Here is a 23,673-nt window from a genome sequence, read left to right as displayed (position 1 = left end):
TTCCTTAACATAGATAGGCTACTACAGCACACAAAGTGCAGGTTTCAAACCGCATACATCCTGTTCCTTTACCAAGGCATCGATATTTGTGGACTATAGCTCGGCATCACAGGTGTAGTCCTTCACTAGGTCTGAACACACTCAAATCACTGATCAAGGACTATGAATGGTCCGTCAATTGTCCTGACGGATAGGAGACAGCTGACTGAGAAACAGCATTGTACCCTGTTGTAGTTTGTGACTTCTATGTTTAATCTGTAGCCTACATGAAGTAAATTGTTGGTGTCCTTGCGTGTGTTCAGACCCTTGGTCAATAAAGTGGATTCTGAGTCAAGCCATGTATAATAGGAGAGTAAACTCATGTTTACATGTTGTGGTCACTAGATGGAGCCCTTTCCCCCTTTCTCATTTGCCAGTCGTCCAAGGATGATTTAAAGCAAACTTTGCTCGGGAAAAAGAAGAGATACAGTTCATAACAACTATACAGGACTTAATACAAGAGAGCAACTTCTGAATGAGCATCCATTAGCACTTCCTTTGCTAAAACCACAGAGTGTGCGATCAGTCAAATTGGACGCATTCAGAACACTGATAGGCATATTATTTTACATGCCCCGTGTGATAAATGATGGAGTCTTATTTTTCTGATTAAATCTGATTTAAATATAAATAATAGGCTACATGTGTTCCAAAAGAAAAAAAGCCTTGATAGCAAAATGACTGCGTCATTTGTTTTAAGTTATGCAAAAGACTGCCTCTGCTGCCATCATGTGGCTGAGTGAGAAGTCGCTCTGATACTTCAGTAATTACTCATTGCTCATATAACAAAAGAAAGGGGTTAATAATCATGATTAAGCATAGGGCTGTTCACATCACTGCGTTGCATTGATTGAGTTTGGTGGGAAAAAAAGGCTTTTAAAAAAAGAGTCCACTGTCAAGGGTTTGATTCCCACTTTATAAAAAGCTATCATAGTACCAGAGAACAAATGGTATATGAAGCATACTGGCTTTAGTAGTGTCAATATAAGTACTTATTCATAACCTTATAAGAAGTTTTTGAACATGCAGCTTCCTAAATAGTCCAGCTAATTGAGTATACATTTTTCTTCAGTAAAAAAGAGCAGACATCTTATCAACTAATGATGCCTTTTACCATTTATCACAGAGGAATATAAATCACTTTATTTAACGACACGTTTTACCTAATTAAAACTTTTCAACAAATACATTTTAACAAGATGCTGAACGTAATCAAACATATTTCAGAGAAGCATGCTAAAAAATACGATGTACCATCAAAAAACCACAATAAATAATACATACCTTTGAAGATGAAACTGCTTATGTAACCATTTTCTTTGAGTCAAACCTCTGCTGGCCAGTTTTACATTCACGGAAAATGATGCGTTAAATTAGTTTTCATGTCTGCATGTTGTCTGTCACCTCAAAGTAATGAAAACAAAGGACCATTTGAGTGACCTGCCAAGCGGCTGCAGATGTCAACAAGCTTAAAGATAATTGGTAAAATCACAATAAATGGCAACATTAAGTTTAATTATGTACATGATCCCTTGACAGAGGAAATTATTATTATTATTCGTTGGCTAAAAAAAAATGTCATACTGAATAAAAATATTATTAAATGAAGTGCAGAGACTTGCTCACGGTACTTGGATTTAAATTTGTGATGTTCAAGAGGCGTGTAGCTATTAAAAGTGGTAATAATACCATTTATGCAGGTGTTTTATACATTTGTGCAATAGTCTTCCTGCAATAGGCTTTTACCAAATGTAAAGTTAAAGTTCTTGTCTCATGGGCCTTGCAGATGGTTTGCCTACCAGGATAATTTTTTTTTTTGGTATATTAATAATCAAGGCCAGCTATAACATTTCATTTTTGAAGGAGTGTGTCAGTAAGAGTTCTTCACGAATCTAATGTTTGTACCGTCCTATAAACCCATTGTTCAACAGTAAAGACTCTGTTGACAAAGTGAGACATTATGAGGAATACGTTTATTGAGTAGCGATACAGAGACACAGAAAATAACAACTGATGTAATTCCCCTGTTTAACATTATGCCCTCTGCTAAACAATGCCGTCTCACCACAGCTGGAACAATTTGTGTTGACCCACAGCAAGTTTTTCTGTTTGTTTTTTTTTCTTAGACTTTCGGATTCTCTTTCTACATTTAGCTTTGGCAATACAGAGTTGTAATTCATGCCGGTAAGGCAGTCTAAATTCAATAAGAGAGCATTTAGTGAATAGAGACACAGAGAACGATTAAAGCGATAGGATCCTTGATGAGGTCTTTTGAGTCCACAGGTACAGTATCTCCTTATCATTGACTATATACATCAGAACAAAGTTTAGGCTCACATACACGATAACAAACAGACAGAGAAGCACTTGTACGTTGAAGACAGCACCTTAAGCTCGGGCGCAGGTGCTGACTGACTGGTTTTAACAGTGAGAGAAGAGAAACTCAAAAGGGAAACAGACGGGTAGGTTGTGATGTGCATGGAGCTTCAAACCTGAGAAAAATCTAAATGGAAACGTAATTATTTTGAAGTGGCATCTTCCATCTCAGCAGTCAGCGTCTGAACCAGAGCTCATGGCGGTGAGGGTCATAACTTGACCGTTGATACAGCACAGGTGGACAACTATGACGAGGTTGATTGTATTATTGATGCTGTTTCCATAGAGATAACAATACTGAAGGTGCTCCTCGTCCCTGCCACGTGTGTGTACGGCTGCTACAACAACACAGTAACAACGAACAAAAGTCCCACATTGAATGTATCCTCATGGGCTTTATGATTCACCTTTAACAGCTTTGACCATGAAAACAAACACAACTGAAACTCCAACGAACGTGCAGACAAACGGCACATGCACACGTGTCCTCACACACACTCTTACACACACACATACACAGAGTTACTCCCACGCACGTTAACACACATACTAGATAAAACTCCTGTTCCTAAGAGAACATTAAGCTGATAATAAACATTTAATTTGGGGCCATTATACAATGAATTAATACCATACTAAATAAACTCAGCCTACATATAGGCAACGAAGTCCTGTCCCCATATACAAACGCACAAAACACACGCACACACACTCTACATACGCACACTCCCATGCAATAAAAGCAGCTTATGTACCATGCTGCGTTTTGGAATGAGTAGGGCAGTACGACTGCTCGGCGTATTTTCATGTAGAAGCAGCAAGAGGGGGGGGCGTTGGATGACTTGGTGAGGGGTTTTTGTGTGTGTACTTGTGTGTGTGTCTGGGGTGGAGGTTTTTTGGGGCTCCAGGGACGGATACTGGGGTAGTGGATCTGCTAAGCAAACCTGAACCACAGGCGAGCAACAAGCACACATACACATACACCACAAGACAAGTACCATACTGTACATAGATATATGGACATCGTCACCTGGCAGGAAATTTGGGTTCAAAGACTTCAGCGTCTGCACTAAATGAGAGACCAGGACTGCAGAACCATGGCTAAGAGAGAGGGGGGAGGAGAGGGGGAGGGGGAGTGAGGGAGATAAGAGTATGGAGGAACCCCCTTTAAGATGTTTAAGGTGGGGCTTGTCTTGTTGGAGATGGTGGGGGTCGCCGGCTTGGGTAGAGGTGACAGATTGTAAAAAGATAGAAAGAGAAAAGACAAGGAAAAGGGGAGATTAGTTTCAATCTTAACACAATTGTAGAAACATTCCCATGTGCCACTTGCAGAGGACGATTGTGTCTCCTGATGAGCAAACAAAGTGATTCATTCTGAGTCTGATGTAAGATGATGCCATCTTACAAAACACAACTATTTTTTTTCCCATTTCAAGCTCAACACATTCCAAAGTTTTCACAACATAAGGGGAATCAGTGATGATATTTTGATATCAAGCACTCCTGATCATCTGATGTTAGCTTGCTAACTTCTTAAATTGTGGTACATTGTCGTTAAAAAAATAACGGAATATCGTTTCAGACTTTTCTATGTTCTTCAGTCTTAATGAATATTTCATTATCAATTCCACATAATAGGATGACATATTTAATACCTAACAAAGCAGGTGAGTCATGTGGAACAGGTATTTACCTGGGGATGCTGGGAGGAGCCCTGTTTGGGCGGCTGGGGGCCTGAGGACTGTCAGCACTGTTATTGAAGGGCCCCAGAGGTCCTGGGCGGTTCGGTGGTGGAGGGGCCCCTCGAGGACCTGGACGCTGTCCTGAAGACATCCTCCTGGGGGCAGTGGGACTAGGTGGTGGAGACCTGGAAAAATAAAATGAAACAAAATTGAATAATGTTGTAAAAAATTAGCACAGCTTACTAAAGTGTTTTTTTTAGTTTGGCTACAGTATGCATGTACATGGTCAGTTTCATTCCAGCTACTTTACCTGCGATTCCCCCCGGGTCCCATCCAAGAGGTGTCAACAGGTGGAGGCATGGGGGTGGTGATGGTGGAGGTGGAGATATCGCCGATGATGCTAAGAGCCTCCTTCAGGGCCTGGTGGGTCCTCAGCACCTCGTCCCTTCTCTGGGCCTGCTCCTGGGACTCGTCCATCAGAGTGTTTTGGTCGCCTGTAGAGTACAGCTGAGCCAGCAGCTCAGCGTTTATGAAGTCCTTCACCTAGTGGCAGGACCAGGAAGTGCAGGAGGAGGATTTAGAATAGTGAAAAATACATTTTAAAGAAGGTCTTCTGAAATTCTCACTAAAGGGTTATTATGTTTTTATTTATCAATGTTGCTAGAAGTATCTGTTTACAATAACAAAATATACTCAGACAAACACACATCAGAGAAATGTTATCTTACATTGATGATCATGAGATGCATGATGGTCTTGGGGATGAGATCCCGGGTGCACTTGTTCACGATAGCCATGTAGGAGTCCACCAGGTTTCGGATGGTTTCCACTTTACGCTCCAGCTGAGGGTCCATTGAGAAGTTATCCGAGGTGGTCGTGGTCTCACTCTCAACCTGTAGGGGGAGGAAGTAGGAATACTTTATTTTAAAGGTAAAGAAAGACGATGAAAAAAGAGAGGCCAAGGTTCAAAAACATCGAGTGAAGTGTCTGAGAAATCACTGCACTTCTGCAAGATTTAAATGTTTGTGGATGTAATCTATTAATTTAAGATTGATCATTTATTCTGGATAAAAGATTTTGTTTTTAAATCTGTCACATAGAAAGTAGAAAAGAGATTAAAGCGGACAAACTGCCAACCATAGGGAAAAACAGACCAACTGGATACAGATTGAAAGGGTTTGCTGACCGTAGTGGTCTTCTCGGGATAGACCCCCGCACGCAGGAGAGACGACTTCCAGCTGTCCACATCTTCCTGAGAGTCACAGGCCAACTCCAGGGTGCGATTATCCTTGTACACATTCCTAAACATCCAGACACAGGAGGATAAGCATACTTGGTGGTACATTTAAAGAGCTAGTATTCTCTAATTTATGTTGAAGTAAAGAAAATACAAACATGAAGTGTTTTAATGAGACACATGTTATAAAATGATCTACTAAATCAATGAATCATTAACATATAAAAATATGTGGACTTCTCTTTGTCTTTAAAAAAAGTTCTAAACTGTGACATCTGGAAGAATCCATAGTATTAGGTTATGTGCCTTCTTTCACCTTATATTTCTCTCCAGCCAAGACAAACCTGAAATGGATCATGAAACTAAAGTACCACTAAACTTTACAGGACATTCTGCACCAACAACTCAAGTTCAGGGCTGATACATGGCTGGTTTTGAAAAATAATTACTGTTTTTCTTTTTTTTTAAGCGGTTAGAGTCCTGCTGGCCTCTTCTAATAAATTATTCAAGCCTACTATCAAAACATCCAGGCTTTCAATTCACTCTTTTTTTTCTCATAATTTTAATTGAAAATGTCTGATATTTTCATTGTATCTTTTTGACAACTTGATTCTTTACCACACACTATATAAATGACACACTTTATGAACTGTGCAGCTGCAGATCTGTTGGAAATAGTTCCACTCTGTTCCAGTCTGCCATCATGCATACATGCATGCATACATACTGTACTTAACACGTAATCCAAAACATATTTCAACCACTGCAGCACACACGGGGCTTTGAACTCTCTGACTCTATCTCCTGCATGTGGTTTGCTTTTAATGTACTATTTTCATTTTACAGATGTGAATGAAAGAAGTTAAAATATAGGTTTTAAGATCTCCCGACTGACCTTGACTCTGTGTTGAAAATACAGAATATGTGCTTGCTGGACATGAAACTCTTCTCCACATCGCGGACCTTCAGGTTGTCCAGAGGGAGCATGTACTTCTTCTCCTTCTCCTGTGAATGAGCACAACAGGAGGATCATGAGCGCATGACTAATCTAAAGGTTTTTCCCTTTGTTTTATTCATTTTGCACAAACGTTTGTCCAAGATAACAGCCGTAGAAGAAAGGTGAAATCAGGATTTTAAAGAGGGAGAGGGGGGGGGGGGGTGAGTTAAGAGAAAAGGGGGTGACAGGAGGGAGAAGGAATGGGGGAGAAATTAGAGTGGGAGGTAGAGGGGGAAGTTGGAGGGTGGAGAAGGGGGAGGCAGAGTCAGAGTCAGAGAAAGAAAAAGGAGAAGGAGAACACATGTGGAAGTCATTACAGTGTGGGTCAAGACACAGTCGTTCTTCTCGGTGCTTTTTTTTTTTTCGGAGAGAGCTGGGTAAACTCTCCGGCTGCGGTGAAAACACAGATATGTGCAACAACGAGAGAGTGAGCCGTTCAAAGCCTAAAAGTTCTGAGGTGGACCCTAATGGTGAGGACACATTCGAAGGCAGCCGGCGGCGGATGCTTATATGAGGCAACTCGGCTCCTCATTTTTACTCCCCATCCTCGCCTCAGGCTTTCTTAAATGTCTTTTTTACTTTTATCCCTCCCCCTCTATATTTTTTCAATATTTTTTCTTTCCATTCCAGAGGGGCCCACTTCCTGCCTGATTTTTTGGAAGAAGGAGGGAGAGAGAGTGAGAGGGAGAGAGATTAAATGACAGCCTGGCGTTAAAACTCAACATCTGGTAGTGCTTAGCAGCACACAGAGAAGCAGGGGAAGGAGGGAGAAGTTAAGGAGAGGAGTGGGTGAAGGGAGGAGGAGGAGGAGGAGAGGTGGAGGAGAAGAAGCGCTAAAGTGGATTTGCAAAAGATTTGCAGAAGAAAGCCCACATCTGGTGTGAAGGTGCAGAAAGTGTTGGTCAGTGGTCGCAGGTAAGAATTAAAGAGGATGAGGAGGGAGGGAAAAAGAGAAGACAAGAAAACTCTGCAGACTCTTCTGTGGTGTATTCCCCAAGGGGTCACTGCGGCCCATATATGGTCACACAGGTCCCCTCCCTCTTCCTCTCTCTTCCTCTCCATTTCTCACTCCCTCTCTTTCTCTCTCTCCCCCCCCCCCCCACCCCTCCAGTTTCTCTCTTTCCCTCTTTTTTGTGATATCCCCTCCCTGAACGTGCAGCCAGTCTGTCCCAGTCGTCTGAGCGAATATGCCACGTCAAGGCTGGATACTCTTCATGGCCGGCGTGACCGAAACGGACCGCGAGGGGACCCAGAGCTCAGACCTTTTAACCAAAACAAATAAACAACCCAAGAGATGTGCACAACAAGAGCTGGGGGAAGGCAGCAAACGCGGAGGAGGCCAAAATCGCAGTTTCGAAAGGGTTTTTTCCGATAGACGGAGTCCTTGCTGCCAAAATGGAGAGGGGCGAAGGGAGGCCACAGACGACAGAGGCGCGAGCATCTGGAAGGGCAGAAAACAGCACACAAGGCCTGACTCTTAACTCCGGCTCCGTCCACCCAGTGTTCAGACTACCTGTTCATTGTCATACTGGTGTACAGTAGTCTGCACATTGGTTAGACTGGGCATGGACCTTCTTCTGTCAGCTCTTCTTTCTGTGTGGCTCTCTCTGTCTCTCTGTTGGTATTTCAAATCTCCAAGATGTGATTTTTTTTTTTTTTTTTGCATCTCCCTTCTCACCCTTTGCTTTGTTTTTAATCTATTTATTCTCTCTATGTGATAATCATTTGTATTTTGTCCTAAGTGCATTCTAACACTCATCACTTACTTTTCACTTCTTTTTGGAATAAACATACATCACCCATTTCAACACTAACGGCACATTTGACAACTTTGCTGTGAAAAGTTTCAGCCAGTTTTCAGCCAGAATGGTATAATATTTAAAGCCAAACCTCAGAGAATAGAGAGCTCACATAATTTATAGCATGAATGAGTAAGTGTGCAGGCTGCTGGCCTGGTGCTCTGATGAAGATGTGGTCCACTAGAAGAGGGGGAGGAGCGACTGTGGCTGCAAAGCATCTAGCACAGGCCAGAGGAACCAGGGCCAATCAATCAAGTGCAGTTTGAAAATACAGTCAGACAACTCTAGTGAAGTTCTTTCAGTGGGTGGCCAAAATTAACTTGGAAGACTTTAGGCAAAGGAAGCTGGTGTATGATAGATTGCTGTGGTGTTTAAAAAAAAACTGCAAAAAGAGGGAAGTTAAAGTGTTTTTCAGAAGGTGCAAACAGAATAAATGTAGAAACAAATTTTGTGTTGCTGGTCTGTGCTAAAATTATGAAAAGTCAAAGAGAGGAAGTGCAACGTTTCCACTGCTGCAGGCAGAATATTGTGCACAGTGAAGCCGGTTTGGGGGGGGGGGGGGGGGGGGGGTTTATGGAGGGGTTTCTTTCTGCTTAAACATTAGAGGCTGATGTTTGGATTAAAAACTTGCGTTTTTCCTGCCAAGTATGCGAGCAGTTCCAAAGTAACTTGCCAACCACGCCAACAGAGGGAGGAGGATGTGTGCGTGCATGTGTTCCTGCGCGTGCATGTATGTGACTATAGAAAGTTCAGGGAGTGTAAAAACAGAAACACACAGACGATCCAGCGGAGTCTATAATTTCCCATATTACCACACTGACGTATCAAATGACAATCTGTAGACTCAGAGCTGTGCGGCCCCATGTGCTGTCTGAGGCCTGAGTGTGCTTTCATACATTTCTGTCTGTGCGATAACATTTGGAAGAGATTTGGACTGTTCCAAATTTGCAAAAGAAGCAGCAAATGCCTGAACTCCCAGTGGAAAGAGGTGGGGAGAGCAGAAGGGGAGCTTTGGAGACAAAAGAAAAGATGAATGGAGAGAACGAATGGATTACAAACTCTCTCTCTCTCACATATAGAGTTAATTAAATGTTCAACACAGCTTAACTACTTTCAAAAAAACATTTAAGCAGCCTGAATAAAAGTGGTAACGTGTAAAAATCTACTTCTAAAATCGAAGCTATAGAGAAGTCTGTGTCGTTCTCTTGGTACTGCACCCTGACAAAGAGACTAAACAATGCTCAATAAACAAACAACAAGGCCGCAACAAACGGCTGACTGGCAGAAGGAGTTGCAGTGTGTCTGCCTATCTACACTTGCTGTGCAGAATATCCTCCAACCTGTACAGCAGGCACAGACAGGCAGATAGACATCAGCCCACCAAACACGACGGAGCAAAAACTGCATCCTGTGCATGCAGAGTTTTGTGCTAAAACAGACATGTGGATGTAATTGTGGATCTTTCTAATGTGTTATTGAAGACAAAATAATAAAAAAATAAATAAAGAACATCTTCCAGATCTGAGTTATTTATCCAACATTAGTATGCATTAAGTTATTGTGAGGTACATGGCACCCATCAGCCTTGGTTTATTTGTCTTTTTTTGCTAATTCAAAAGGAAGTCAATTAGATAAAAATCAAGTTTATAAAGAATACTTTTCATGTGTTTCAACTTTTTTTAAATAAAATATTTATTCACCCACCATGAAGACTTGAATACTGAATTACCCGAGCATTATTGTCTTAAGAATTAATTAAAATCGTGCAAAAATTCCCAAACTGTCTGACTTCAGGACAAACGTGACGTTTTAGCATCTTAATACTTGTGCTGCAGCTGAAAACGTTTTGTCTGTCTGCTGTTTGGTGCTGAGCCTGAGCAGGAAATGGAGTGATTGTTTTCAGACAAAATAGCCGGCCAAAATTATAAAGGAAATTAATTTGGACAACAACAGTGCTGGCTGCTTAACAAAACAATGAGCTTAAAGATAACAACACGCATATTTAAAAATCAGTGGGTTAAAGCTGCTTGACATTTACCTCATCATCCTTGAACCAGGAGAGGCTTTCAGCAGTCAGCACGAACCAGTACTCTTTGGCTCCTCCCTTCATGATGCTGATGTTGTTGATGGTCAGCCAGCCTTTGCGTATGACCTGAGGGGACGGTAAGGTCAGAAAGTCAGAAATAGCAACTGTATATAAAAAGAGTTATTAAAGTACAAAAAGAAAACCTTTACACCCCCCGAAAAACATGGAGATAACAGGAGCTCTTCAACTGTAATCTTTTGAAAAACAAAAAAAAAGAACTCACCCGCCTCTGAAACAACATAAACAACACATCATGTGTGATGCTTGAACTGGGATGAAATGTGTGTGTGTGTGTGAAGGTCAGGTTAGGTGTGTCTCTGTGACTCACTCAGAGCCGAGCATGTGACTGTGTGTGAGTGCAGTCTCATGCAGGGAGCCGTGTTAGTTCTAGGCAACCATTGTGTTAAGTGCTTCAAGCACACGATATAGAGCATGTGTGTGTCTGCTGTGTTAAGTGTATTAACCCTAAAGGCCCTACACAAACAAGCCTGAGGGCACAGTGCCAAGTGATCATTAGGTTAGATTACTGTCAGTCTTGCATTGCCTAAGACTCACTAAGGAGGTTACCCAAATCATTACAAAAGCCTTTCTGTCAGCGACACAAATACGAGAGATATTTGGGTTCTGAAAGGACTCATTATTCTGCAAATTTTACTCTTTGGCATGATTGTTTTACTGCAAAATGCTTAATTTCCGTTTGTCTGGATGGCAACCCCTTGTAGTCTGCAGACTTTGGTACTGTAGGTGGAGGGTGTTGTTAGAGAGTAAACGGTTAGATAGTAAACTCTTACAATAAGACCTGATGCGGGAGGAGAGGAGGCCTGCAACAGGAAGGAATGTGGCTCGTTTAGAAACCTTGTGGTGCTACAAAAATGTCAGCCTTTTTCTAGTGCAGCTTATGATAAAGAAAAAGCCCCTGCAAAAAAATAAAATCAGCTCACACACACTCATGGCCTGTCAGAGTGGAAAGGGAGACACTGACAGGTTGTTACGCATCAGTGCTGGAGAGAGCACCACACAATGGGCAGAAGTGTTACTGCAGGCAGAAACGACATTGCAACCCATGACCCATAATGAGAGATACTCACCAACAGTCGCCCATAAGAGGGCATCTGAGATTCTCACTAAGGGATGGGGATGAAATGCAAAGTGGCACCTTGATGACACAGGAAGGGGTTCAAAGAAAGGGAGAGGTCTCAACAACAAACACCAGTGATGATGGAGGAAAAAGTAATAGAACCAGATGTGATTCTTTGACGGAGATAAACGTATAAAAACCAAAGAAGCAAACAGACCACAGTACAACACTGGTGCTGGAACTAAACATCATACAGCATGCATGACTAAAATATAAAATCATAACAAAATCTCACATGTAAATAAGATCAAATGTGTCAAAAGCAAAAGATTTACTGAAATGAAAGTTTGTCTTTCATTTAAGAATCTCCCTATCTGTATTCTCTCTGCAGTAGCAGTCCTGCGGCTGTGTGGCTGTGCTCTCTTCCCTCGACCTTGTGCTCCGTATTCGTTTATGACCGACAAGACGTGGCAAATGCTCACCTGATTCGTTGCTGAACTCTGGCTCTTATTAGTCTGGCTGCTCCTCTGCTGCGCACTGAAAGAGACAAACAAGAACACAGAGATGACAGGAGAGACGGGGCGAGGGGGAGAAAAAAAGGTTAACAGGAGTTAAAGAATATATTATAAACATGTTTGTTTTTTTTCAACCGGCCTGACATTTTCATTCATAAATAATTCATCACTTTAAAAGGAACCTAACGGACAGGCAACTTACTTTGCAAAGCCAATGAAGTCTTCGTGGTTGGTGTTGATGTAAGAGAGCTCGATGTCTATCAACAGCAGAACCTGGAATGAAAAAAGAACAACAACATGAAGCGAGTTGAACTCATCCTTAAAAGAAAACAATAGAGGAGGTTTTTAAGGAAAGCAGTTCTATTAGTTTTACTTGTGAGAGTTGGATTCAAAGCTTTATATTAATTGTCATATTTTTTATGCTTAACTGTTTGTGGATTGTTAGCTTATTAGCATAAAGACAGGAAGCCACAGAGAACAGCTAGTTTGTGTCTGTCAGTGCATAAAAGCAACACACGTCATTATGAAACTGATGACATATAAAATATGTGAGATTTAGAGGTCACTAAGAAGCGGATTTTGTGACGTCTTGAAAAAGCTAGGCTCGCTGTTTCCCTCTGCTTCCAGTCTCAGTGCTAAGCTAATCTAACCAGACATGATAGTAGCACTGCTCTTCTTGAAACATTAGCCACAAAGACAAGATATTTCTTCCCATACACTGTGTTAAACAACACTGTGTTAAACAGTGTATGAATGTAAGTAACAATGACCCATGCAAATGAATCTTTAAATTCCACAACACAAAGACAGAAATGGAAGTAGATCTCTCAGTATGCAGTTATAATGGATAACAGTGTTTGCCATGCATGCATGTGTGTGTGTGAGACTGTCAGTCATAAATAAATGTGCATGTCCATTATTGTTATTGTAAGCTATTCACCTGGTCTTTGGCCCGACTCTCTCTGTCTCGGATATGAGATGTCACAATTCTTTCAGTTTCCTCACGCAGCATGGGGAAGCTCTCCAGCTGAGAACACAACACAAAGATTATCCTTGATTATACATGATAAATCAAATGTAACAATAAAGAAAATCAAAAAAATAACCTTTATTTGAACTCCATAACAACAATTGTTTTATTATATTTGGTTTAATTGCTTTACAGAAATTACATTTTTTCATATTTTTTAAGTATAACTATCGTACACAACAACGGAGCATGAACTAGTGAATAGATGAATAAAAACCTTCATTGCCCATTCGTGTTTTTCATTTTAAGTAAAAAAGAAAAAAGGGACTAAAAAATATTCTACAGGCTTTATTATATTAAGAATTCAAACCTGTCCTCTTGGGGCGACTGGCTCAAAATGAGTTGTAACTCCTTTCCTAGCTGATGCATCTGTTGTCCTATTAAGTACCTTGTAATAAGATTTGAAGACGCTGAATGTAAGAGCCCACAAACCTTTTGCATAAATTGGAAGACATTTTTGTCCGGACTACATTTGCATATTTTTTTTACATAAAACAACACACAGTGTGGGGCACAGATAGCCTAGTGGTTAGATCTGGCCCCATGTACGGAGGTTAAAGTCCTTAACATGTAAGTCAAGTAAGTCCAACATGTGGCTCCTTTCCCGCATGTTATTCCCCACTCTCTCTCCCGATTTCCCAATCCTGTCTAAATAAAGGTTAAAAGCCCAAGAAAAAAATCTTTAGAAAAAATGCTGCCTGTTGTTTCAGTTCTTTTAATAATGTATCCATTGATACATCTTTCTTTTGTCCATGAACTGTCGACTATCCTTCTGTATGACCTCTATCCTCTCTTTAAACTTCCAAACCCTCATTATTCACATGGGTTACCTTGTTGGAGCACTGGCGTACAACGTTAATCAGTTCCTGGATGACCATGTCCACACACTTGACGCAGGGTCCCTTCAGCTTCATGATCTGCTTCTTCACAATAGCCTCAAACGCCATGTCGGGGGTGAACAGTCCAGTCCTGAATTACAGCAAGAGGAGGGGGACAAAACTAATAATTTGTATTTTCCTTTGGTAATACAGTATATATGTTCATCTGTATTCAGATTTTATTCAGAAGTAGCAACCATAGACTTTCACTGCAAACAATTTGTGGTTGAAAATAAACATGTCAGTGCTGCAATTTCAACCACATTGATGTGATATAAAAAAAATCATTATGGCATATATTGTTCCAGGTATTTCTTTTTAAGGAAAATCTAGGCTATCATGTGGGCATTGTTAAGGTACGATGGCTGTCTGAAAGTGAACAAAAAAAAAGAAAACTCAAAGAAAGGCTGGAAAAGCTAAACATGAAGGATAACATGCCTCTCCATTTTTTCAACAATCCCAATCCAAGCCATGCACACAATTCAAACATATGTATTTCATTAACTTGTTATTACATGTATTTCTACCTGTACACTACAAAGAGTAACACAATAGAGCTCCCATCACTTGTCAGTATATTTGGAGGAATCGTGTGACGTCCGTTGGGAGATTTAAAAATGAGTTGACTTCAGTCAGACAGATTCCTACCTGATACCGTGGATGTTCTTGATAGCGTAGCTGATCTCACGGCGCATCTCCTTCTCATCACACTCCATCTGGGGGGAAAAGAGGAGGAGTTAAAACAGAGAGTAAAGTGTAAAACTAAAAAAGACAAGCAAAAGCCTGATCAGAGATAGCTTGACAGACATTAAAAAGCATAATTACAAGAAAAAAAGAGAAAAAAATACTCTGCCATTAGAGGATGTTAAAGGTGATCTAAGAAAATCTTAAGAAAAGAGATATGTGTGTGTGAAACCAGTCAAATCAATGCACTACAGCCTCTTGCTTTGTCTTCTTCATGTCTGATATATCACCTTGACCAGCTCAAAGGGGAAACGCTCATGGAAGATGCGGTTGATTTTTGCTCCACCGGACAGCTCCACTGTGTCCACCTGATCCCCTGAACCCTCAATCCTTTTCTCAAAGTCTACAGAGAACTGCTGCACCATCCTGAAACAAATCAAAATGACAAATGCAAGACCTCATATGACCTCTGATATCTAAATGCCATGGTTTTTTTTCCTGAAAAAAAAAAAGAAGGAATGTAAAAAGCTCTTGTGAGAAAAACGGGCTACTGACTGCAGCAGCTGTTTGGTTTTGCGTGACGGGTCATCTGGTCGGTATCCCCGGTATTCCTCGGCCTCCTTGTCCAGAGCCAACAGCTGGGACTGCAGCTTACTGCGGAAAGCTGGCAGGGTGTCCCGGATGTGGTTGGTCAATTGCTACAGTTAAAGACACAAAGCCAGCAAAATGAAACAAAATACAATCATACAGGAGCACCAATAAGAAGATTACACTATGGGTACTCTAGCAGCACAGAGATTTAAAATCTAAGACTTTTGCTTCAAAGACAAACAGAACAATAGTACACTAACAGAAAGTGTGAAATCATAAATTATTAGGAGCTGAACCAGAAACAGTGAGAGCATGTTCCACCTACTGACAGTCTTGTATCACCCACACTGATGTTCAGTACAACAGAAGTGGTTAAAAAAAAAAAAAAAGGCTGCTCTCTTATTAATCATGTAAAGTGCTCTGTCGGAAAGCTCCGGGAGAAAATCTATGATCACCTCGTTGAGCACTCTCTGCAGGCGCGGGGTGCCCATTTTGTCAGCCATGTGCCTGTACGACGGGTGGGAAAAGAAGAACTTCCTCTCAGCCTCCAGGGCGGCCTTGATGTCTTTCTTCCCGTCTATGTCCTTCTGACTGCGATTCACCACTCCAATATAACCTGAGGATGAATAAACAGGGACACAAATTTGAGACACATAACAAATCACAATCCCAGGAGAGAAAGGCAGCGATAGTTTGGGGCTGGATAAACAGAGGATGGAATTGAAAGAAGGTAGAAGGCCAGGGTTATTACAAACTGTGACTATGAACACAGGGAGAGAATTTTATAGTGAATGAGAGTAGCAGAATAATGTTTAAAACACACACACACACACACACACACACACACACACACACACACACACACACACACACACACACCTCTTCGCAGTGGCAGCAGCTTGTTCTCCAGCACATCTCGTGCATCTGTTCCCTCGTCCATTAAATCCAGTTTGGTGATCACTCCGATAGTTCGTAGACCTAAAGAAGGCAGCAAAAAGAGTTGGGAAGGATGTCACTGTAGGGCAACTTTGATATGACACAGTCATTTAATGCTTTGCAACATCTTCAGTATGCATTTAATAGTTTACAAGAACAGCTTTTAACTCCTTCTTAATACATCAATGACATTTATGTTGTTTACCCCTTCAAGAAGCAGTCTCAAAAGCACCATCACAGAGAAATCCTAATTTGAGATTTTAAAGATATTGAAGGTTGTTTCTATGTTTTTTAATACTGAAGTTTTCAAATTGATTATCACTTGTATTCTAAGGGTTACAGCCACTATTTTACCAACAAGCTGAAGGTATTTTTTCATGATTTTATCATAGGAAACAAGGCTCGCGTTTCTTATCAGCTGAAAAAAGAATCTCTTTGAGTCAAACTTTTTTTACATTGATGTGCTGAATTTGAATACCTCTGCTTATTGTATGCCAAGTGCAATTTGATAAATTTAAATCTCCCTCTTTTCAGACAAAGCCATTCTGGGTAAATTCTCTGCTACGAATCCTCGCTCTTAATCTTCAAGGATATAAATCAAAATATTTGCCTCTACAAATGTGGCACTTTGTTGTTCCTGAGGTCAGAACTGGATTGTAAAAGACAGCTTTCAGTGTATCTTCACTGTCTAAATGGAACACCATAAAAACTGATCTTGAACCTAAAAAATGGATTACCCTGAATATTTTTAAGTCTTTGAGCCCAGTATGTAAAGTTTGACCCTGTTAGTTTAATGTTATGTTAACCAGCTCTTCAATTCTACAGTTCATCTGCATCTTAATTCTCTTTTAGCATCTTTAGCTATTAGCATCCTTCCTCTTTATGCTCCCTTTTAAATTCTTCCAGCTCTCTCTCTCTCTCCTTGTCTGATATAATTCATCTCTCCCACAAGGTCACTGTGTCCGAGGACTCTGCTTCTTAGCTATTTCCTCCTCTTCTCCTCTCCTCTGTCCTCCTCTCCTGTCTGAGGGTCAAACTATGTGGGTATTATATTAATTTGATGCCGTTCTCCTTCCTTGACCTTGCTCAGTATCCCACTTCAGGAGTCTCTTTTTTCTTATCTTCATCTTCTCTATGTTTCTTGGATTCCAGCCATCTCTGTCAGACTTTCTTGTTCTGTCCTTTTGTTCCTTTCTTTATCTTAAATGTCCTCCCCATGCGCCCCCCCTCCTCTCCTATCCCCTTATTACTAACAAGTTACAAGATAACTGATTGATCCGTATAGGGAAATTATGTTTCCACATTTAGCTGAGTCATCAGACAAGGACAGACACTTTGCACCATCTGCTTCAGGTTACACTCCCTGAGCACATCTTATCAGAGCTTCCTTTCCGTCCTTTCCTTATTCCACGTCTGTCCTACAGCCTACATTACTCTAAATATCTTTTCCATCATCTCCATGCTCTTTCCTCACCCTGTGGATCCACATCCTTGGACAGTTTCAAGGCATCAGAGTTGGCCAGGTCAGTGTTTGCTGGAGTGACGGCCAAAATCAAGCAGCTCTCTCTGGTGATGAACTGCATGATCATTTCCCTGATCTGCTGCTCGATGTCCACAGGCTGGTCTCCAACCGGCACCTTGGTGATCCCCGGCAGGTCAATGAGAGTCAGGTTCAGCACTGCAAAGTCACAGGGATGAGATACAAGAATAACTTTGTCACCTTCATTTGGCTTATTTCTAGTTAAAGGTGGAAAATTGTTGTTTTCTCCACATTTAGCTTAATGTGAGATAATTCTTGTAGCTTCAAATCACTCTTTAAAGAGATAAAAACATACAATGATCAATATGATTATGGTCTAAAATATTGAAAATTATTTTTCAACAAATGCACCCAAAGTATATCAAAACTCCAGCAAATCATTAGTTCAATAATCTGATCCCATGCAGTACTAAATTTGTAATGCATGATATAAGCCTCCTCACAAAGCTTACAAGCTCTGGACTCTGTGTATCAGGGAGCTCTGAGGTTCATCACTCATTTTAAATCCCTTACTCATCACTGTTTGTTGTATGAACATGTTGGATTGACATCTTTGACCATATGCAGACTTTAGGGATACTTCTTACCTTCTGACCTTCATATCAGAAGAGTACAGGGACTTATAATCTTCGATCCAAGGCTCTTTTCTTTCTGTCTGTCCCAAAAGCCAGAACTGAACTGGGGGAAAGGGTGTGTAAGTTTGCTGCTCCCTTTACTTGGAACGAGTTGCAATAAGATCAGAAATTTAATTATCCGGTCTTGATGGATGATTTTAAAAGGATGTTAATGATTTGGAGGCAGACACATCTGGCTGTAGATGTTCTCCCTCATGTGTTTTTGGATGATTTTGACAAGCATTTGCTGTTTAAATGTATTATTTGTGTCTTAATGTCTAATCAAAATGTATTTGTTGTATTTGTATGTTTGGCTTCCTTGTTTGTGTGAAACTCTGTAAATTGTGCTGCTGCCTGTCTTGGCGTGGACACTCCTGAAAAATAGATTTTTAATCTAACAGGAAAGTTTGTTCCTGGTTGAATAAAGGTTAAATGTGTCTTGTCTTGTTTTATAACTGGCTAGCTTCAAAGTAACATTACTTTCTGATTAATCTTGAAAATATATTCAAATCTTTGTTATTGTAGAATTTAAGAGCAAAGTTTATGAGTGAAAGGTGTAAGATGATGTGATGCTAAATAAAATAGAATAACTAGCTAACTTACAATATACATGTAAACGTTACAGGACTTTAGGCTACCTTCAGACATTTACTGCAGTTAAGCTTGAAAACAGCCTCTCTAGTTTGATGTATTTAAAATCTACAAGTTTACAGCAGTATCAAACAGCATTTAATGGTATGTATGTAGAGCTGGGTCAGATACATATTACATATTACATTTTACAGTATGTAACCAATAAGGTATGTTAGCTAGGCTGAACAACAGTAAGCCGCATGCCTTGGTGTGAATATTTAGTAAAAACATGAACATAAAATATTGTGTGTCTCATTGAGAGCTGTGTTAGTGGTCATATACTGTTCAGATCTATTTTAGTGATATCTTTGCTTACAAATTAGAGGCTACAATGAATAGGTAGTGCAACCATAAAGGCTAACAGACGCTCAACCAACTAGCTGGATCTCTTGATATCAAAATATAATTCTGAGGTTCTTGGAAGTGTATTGTACATACTAACAGTTTTAAACAATACATTAAATTATTAAGTATAATACTTAATAGGTTAACTGATTCCAAGCTATTCACAAAATCCTTTTTTGAGGATTTCAGATGGTAGAAAACGTAATTAACAAGTCTATCATTTAATCGAAATTCTTTCAAGGCTCTTGTGGTAAAAGGTCAACATTCACATGAATAAAGACATCTACTGTATAGAGGTCATTAGCCCTTTGTCATCCCAATAGCATCAGTATAGCATTTAGAGCATACCATATTCAGTCATATAAACACAGAGTGGCCTCCTTTTAGCTGCTCAGCATAGAAATTCCTCTTTATATGATTATTTGTAAGCAGAACCATATTCTTTGGTTCTGATGACCCAGTTTTTAAAAACACTCTCTGCCAGCAAAAAGTACAAAGAGTGAGAAAATGATGACTCACAGCGTGCATGTTCTATTTTGATTCAGAAGTGTTATTGAAAGAAGAGAAAAGCTGAGTTACTTCATGAACTCTCACCATGTGGGGAGTAAACCCGCAGGTTAATGGGGACCGGAGAAATGCCCTTGTTGGCCCCCGTGATACGGTCAGTCTCTGCCTCGATCTCTTGGCGAACCTCATCGAAGTCCGTGAACTTCTTCCCTTTGCAATGCAGGAATTCAGCCCATTCTGACAGGATGAAAATGAAGACCATATAACCTAGATTAGTGGCTCTGCTTTCTTGTGTATGAAAGCAAAACAAAATGACAGTGTAAGGGGGGGGGGGGGGGGAAGCAGTCCCATTTATACAGAGGAAAAGGCTGCATCTATGTGTGTATGTGCAAATGCTAAAACGTGTGGGTGTGTGCTCCCACCTGCAGTGGCGCTGATAAGCTGCAGAACCAGGGGCCTGCGGGTGACAATGCCAGATCCACGGGGCAGGAAGTCCCTGAAGAAAGACAGAACTCATTAAAGTGTAGCCAAAATAAACATTTATCAAAGAGCTAAAGCATGGGCATGATGCATTATGAAATTTGTCTTTTTCACTCCTGAAGGGAACATTTCTCGTAATTGTTCTTGCTGTAATGACATGCCAACTGTAGCTCCTTCAATGTCACTAATCTGGTTTGAAATAAACCAGTTAAATACGGTCTGGGTGGAAAGAAGCCATTTTAGGAAAAAAAAGCCTATTCTGTAGCTTTTACTGCTGCAGCTGCAACTTAAAGCGCTTCAACAGTAAAGAACAATCTGACCTGATAAACAACAGGTGACTTCATTTAAAAATGGTGACTTCACCATTTCCTTAGGGGATCCACACTGACTCATGCTGCATGTGTGTAGATGTGTGTCCAATAGAGGACACCACAGAAACTTACACCCACATGCTGAAGGTATTTTCCAATAAACATATCGACCCCAAGAGCTTCCTCATGAGGGACAGGTTTAAAAAAAAAAGACGAGCCCTCCTCTTGTCCATTCAGCACTGTGCAGAGACAGCTCAGGACAGATGGATCATTGCTCAGCATCACGACTCTCAGTGAGTGCACCAACAGCAAAAATAAATGCATCAATCATGACATGCACACGTGCCTGTGAAAATGCAAAAGAAAGGAACCATTTGGCCACACAGAGCAATGAAGCTAGCAATAAAGCTAATTGCACTGTGTTTTGGTTAACAAGGGAGGCAGGATGGGGAATCATCATTGATCTGAACCATCTTTGACTCGTGAATAAATCAGAAAGATTTTTTCAATGAGTATTTACTTTTCTACAGCAAGTCGAGCTACTTCTTAAATATGTACACTCTGTTGCTCTGGGCGTAATGACGAGTAAAACCACGTTAACAGTTAGAAGATATAGTTAAAACAAACCTACGTATAAAAAGTGATCGTTATTTGCCTTAAAGTAGTTAGAAAGAAGTAGTCGTAGTTGGACATTTTTTGAATGTCCGGCCACTGTGAGACTTCTAGACAACACTTAAATTTGACTTAATTTACTTATTTCACAGTATTTAGTCGCATACAGCTGTTAAAGATAATAACGCCTGAATTTTCTTCTTCGTACATCAGGTATCAGATCTGATGGTATCAGATCAAATTAGCCATTGTGAACTTTCATGTAGCAGAATAAAAATCGAATTACAAAGTGTGGTACTATTACATCTTTAGATTTAGTGTGGCCTCTAACCGTTAAGAACTAAAATAAAAAATAAAAAATAAAAAATAAAACTTAAAGATCCTCTCATTTTAGTCCCTTCATTGGACCCAGCACCAAAAGACAATTCCCATGGATGTCTTCCAGAGCCACAGAAAACATTAAAGAGCTGATTTGACGGGCTGACTTGTGCCAAACATGATCAGTAAATTGACCTTTATGTAAAAAAATGACGTAGGGACCCTTTGAGAAGTCAGAACAGTAGAAAAGCGCTATACAAACTCAAGTCCATTTATCGTTTACCTTTGATTTGTTTTAGATCATATCCCAGCACGGACACAAAAGCAAAACCTCAATAAATGCATCAATAAAAAAATAACCCCTACATTTCATGGCCCTTAAGCTCTTTAAAATGCAGGGCTATAAAACTGAAAGGAACCGTGTAATATTGATTGCAGAACGAGGCTCTTGCATCAGAATACAGCACATAATGTAGTTGCTACAAGGCAGCTGTTCTGTCCAGCATTTCTCAAGGAAGTGCTTGGTCCTTATCTTGATGTAAATATAAACTCATGTGCAGCTGTTCATAAAACATTTGTCATGACTGACCAGAATCCAGGGCGAGATGATGAATATTAATGTGTTTCAGACACTGCTGCATGCACAGAAGGATTATGGTTTAAAATGGCAGTGATGCGTTTCTGCAATCTCCATTTTATGCAACAGAACATGAGTGTCATTTTTAGAGGGTCAGAAGCATATTAGGCTGTGAAAGAATGCTTGGAAACTAAAAAAAAAAAAAAAAAAAAGAGATGGCTATTTCCAGTGACTTTGTGTGACTGTAGTTGGTGCTGATTGGGCCAAAAGTCCCCAGGTGCTGCTGTAACCCAAATATGCCTGCCTTCCTCTGTAAGTAGCCACAAGGCAGTGATGTGTGTTTGCTATAGAAGAAATCTGAAGGTGTGTGCATTCACTAGGTGCAGCAGTGACTTTAAGCTTCAGGGAGAGATGGTTTGAACTCTGCAGAGAGAGATTGGACTCATAGGCCTCTTATGTCATCTTCAAGGTTAACAAGAGGAGGGATTATACTATTCCTGGAGGTCAATTGTACCTGCCCACAAAGTTCTCCAGCACGGAGCTCTTTCCTGCACTCTGGCCGCCGACCACCGCGATCTGCGGCAGGTCCAGGTTGCAGGCTTGCCCGATGTAGCTGAAGGCATCCTGCAGCTTGTTGACCAGCGGGATCAAGTCCTCCATGCCACGGTTTCCCATGGTGCCTTTAGACGGAGGGACTCCGAATCAACGAATGGAGAGAGAGAAAGAGAGGAGGAAGGAGGAGGAGGAGGAGGAGGAAGAGGAGGGTGTAGGGAGGATGTGTGGCGCTGCTATATTAGTCCAGGATACCGCGGTGCTTGTTGATGTAGTGAAGTCATCTAGCCGCGAGTTGCCCCGAGCCAAGCGAGGGTCGGAGCGACTGTGGAGGCAGAGGAGGGGAGGAGGGGGCAGAGAAGAGAGATATGAACGGACAGGGACAGACAATTGCGTAGTTGCTTCAAACAACCACCATAACCTCTCTTGCACACACACACACACAAACACACACATACACACGCACGCACACACAGACACACACAAGCACGCACGCGCACACACACACACACAAACACACACACACAAGAACAAGTACAAGCACAAACACACCGAAGCCTATAGTTTCAAGGGCATTTGTTGATTGGAGCTCCATTAAGCAACACTGAGCAAAATGGTGCGTTCAGTGCTACATAAAATCCCACACAAATCACGCATAATAACGGCAAAGCAAAGCATAGGTATTTTCTGGGTGCAGACAGACATAAATAGCGTCTGTTGAAAATAAACAATAGTTAATATCACATTTTGTTGTTCTGGACCTACCCCGCCTCAGGATGTCTTCGGTGTTTTCACTGTCCGATGGTCCCGGTCGCTGTCCGGTGCTGAACCGACGCACAGATCAGGCAGCAAAGACGAGTGGCCAGAACCTGCACGATCACACAAGCACCACCTGCTGGATCGTATATTCCTGTGCATAAAGCGTATTGTTCCTGTAGGTTTTCGTTCAGATCAGAGCGGCTTCATCCCGAAAACAAATTCCGCTTTGACAGATTAATCATTTTCGCCCTCTCCTGCGCTCCGCGGTGCAATTGCGAAGCTGCGTCTCGCTCCTGCACCGTTACTGACGAGGCGGAGGACCAATGGAAAGCTCCGAATTGGAGAGGAGGAAGCACAATGCGGCACCCCTATTGGCTGAGTAGGTACAGGTTAGGCCTACCTGAGCCCGCCCCCTGTTTACATCCGTGCCATCTCTGCCGTTGTGACTCATGCGGCACGGCTGCGCATCGCTGCAACAGACGAGGGGGACGCGCTCC

The 23,673-nt window shown here is 41.1% G+C and overlaps 1 protein-coding gene across 1 annotated transcript; it reads right to left on the bottom strand.

Moving 5' to 3' along the window:
• Window positions 1–1,993: 1,993 nt before the first annotated feature.
• Window positions 1,994–23,484, bottom strand: dnm3b (dynamin 3b). Its single transcript, XM_020650494.2, has 21 exons — window positions 23,183–23,484; window positions 22,380–22,742; window positions 19,990–20,063; window positions 19,655–19,804; window positions 17,403–17,606; window positions 15,872–15,970; window positions 15,448–15,608; window positions 14,957–15,099; window positions 14,692–14,827; window positions 14,366–14,433; window positions 13,670–13,808; window positions 12,750–12,836; window positions 12,012–12,082; window positions 11,777–11,831; window positions 10,169–10,282; window positions 6,230–6,339; window positions 5,284–5,398; window positions 4,826–4,990; window positions 4,408–4,640; window positions 4,109–4,282; window positions 1,994–3,634 (listed from the first exon to the last, which is right to left on the bottom strand). Exons 2-21 carry the CDS (start codon window positions 22,538–22,540, stop codon window positions 3,592–3,594), a joined length of 2,502 nt encoding a protein of 833 aa, XP_020506150.1. The 5' UTR covers window positions 22,541–22,742; window positions 23,183–23,484; the 3' UTR covers window positions 1,994–3,591.
• Window positions 23,485–23,673: the final 189 nt, after the last annotated feature.

The sequence above is a fragment of the Labrus bergylta genome, chromosome 4, assembly GCF_963930695.1.
Source record: "Labrus bergylta chromosome 4, fLabBer1.1, whole genome shotgun sequence".
NCBI lineage: Eukaryota > Metazoa > Chordata > Actinopteri > Labriformes > Labridae > Labrus > Labrus bergylta.
This window is presented reverse-complemented; position numbering and strand designations above follow the sequence as displayed.

What these genes read in the sequence shown, in the direction of transcription:
- dnm3b (XM_020650494.2), bottom strand. Translation starts at nt 22,540, where the DNA reads ATGGGAAACCGTGGCATGGAGGACTTGATCCCGCTGGTCAACAAGCTG. An exon ending in GCTTATCAGCGCCACTGCAG is followed by an intron (nt 19,805 to 19,989) that starts GTGGGAGCACAC and finishes TCATCCTGTCAG; the next exon opens with AATGGGCTGAATTCCTGCAT. An exon ending in AAAACCAAACAGCTGCTGCA is followed by an intron (nt 14,828 to 14,956) that starts GTCAGTAGCCCG and finishes GATTTGTTTCAG; the next exon opens with GATGGTGCAGCAGTTCTCTG.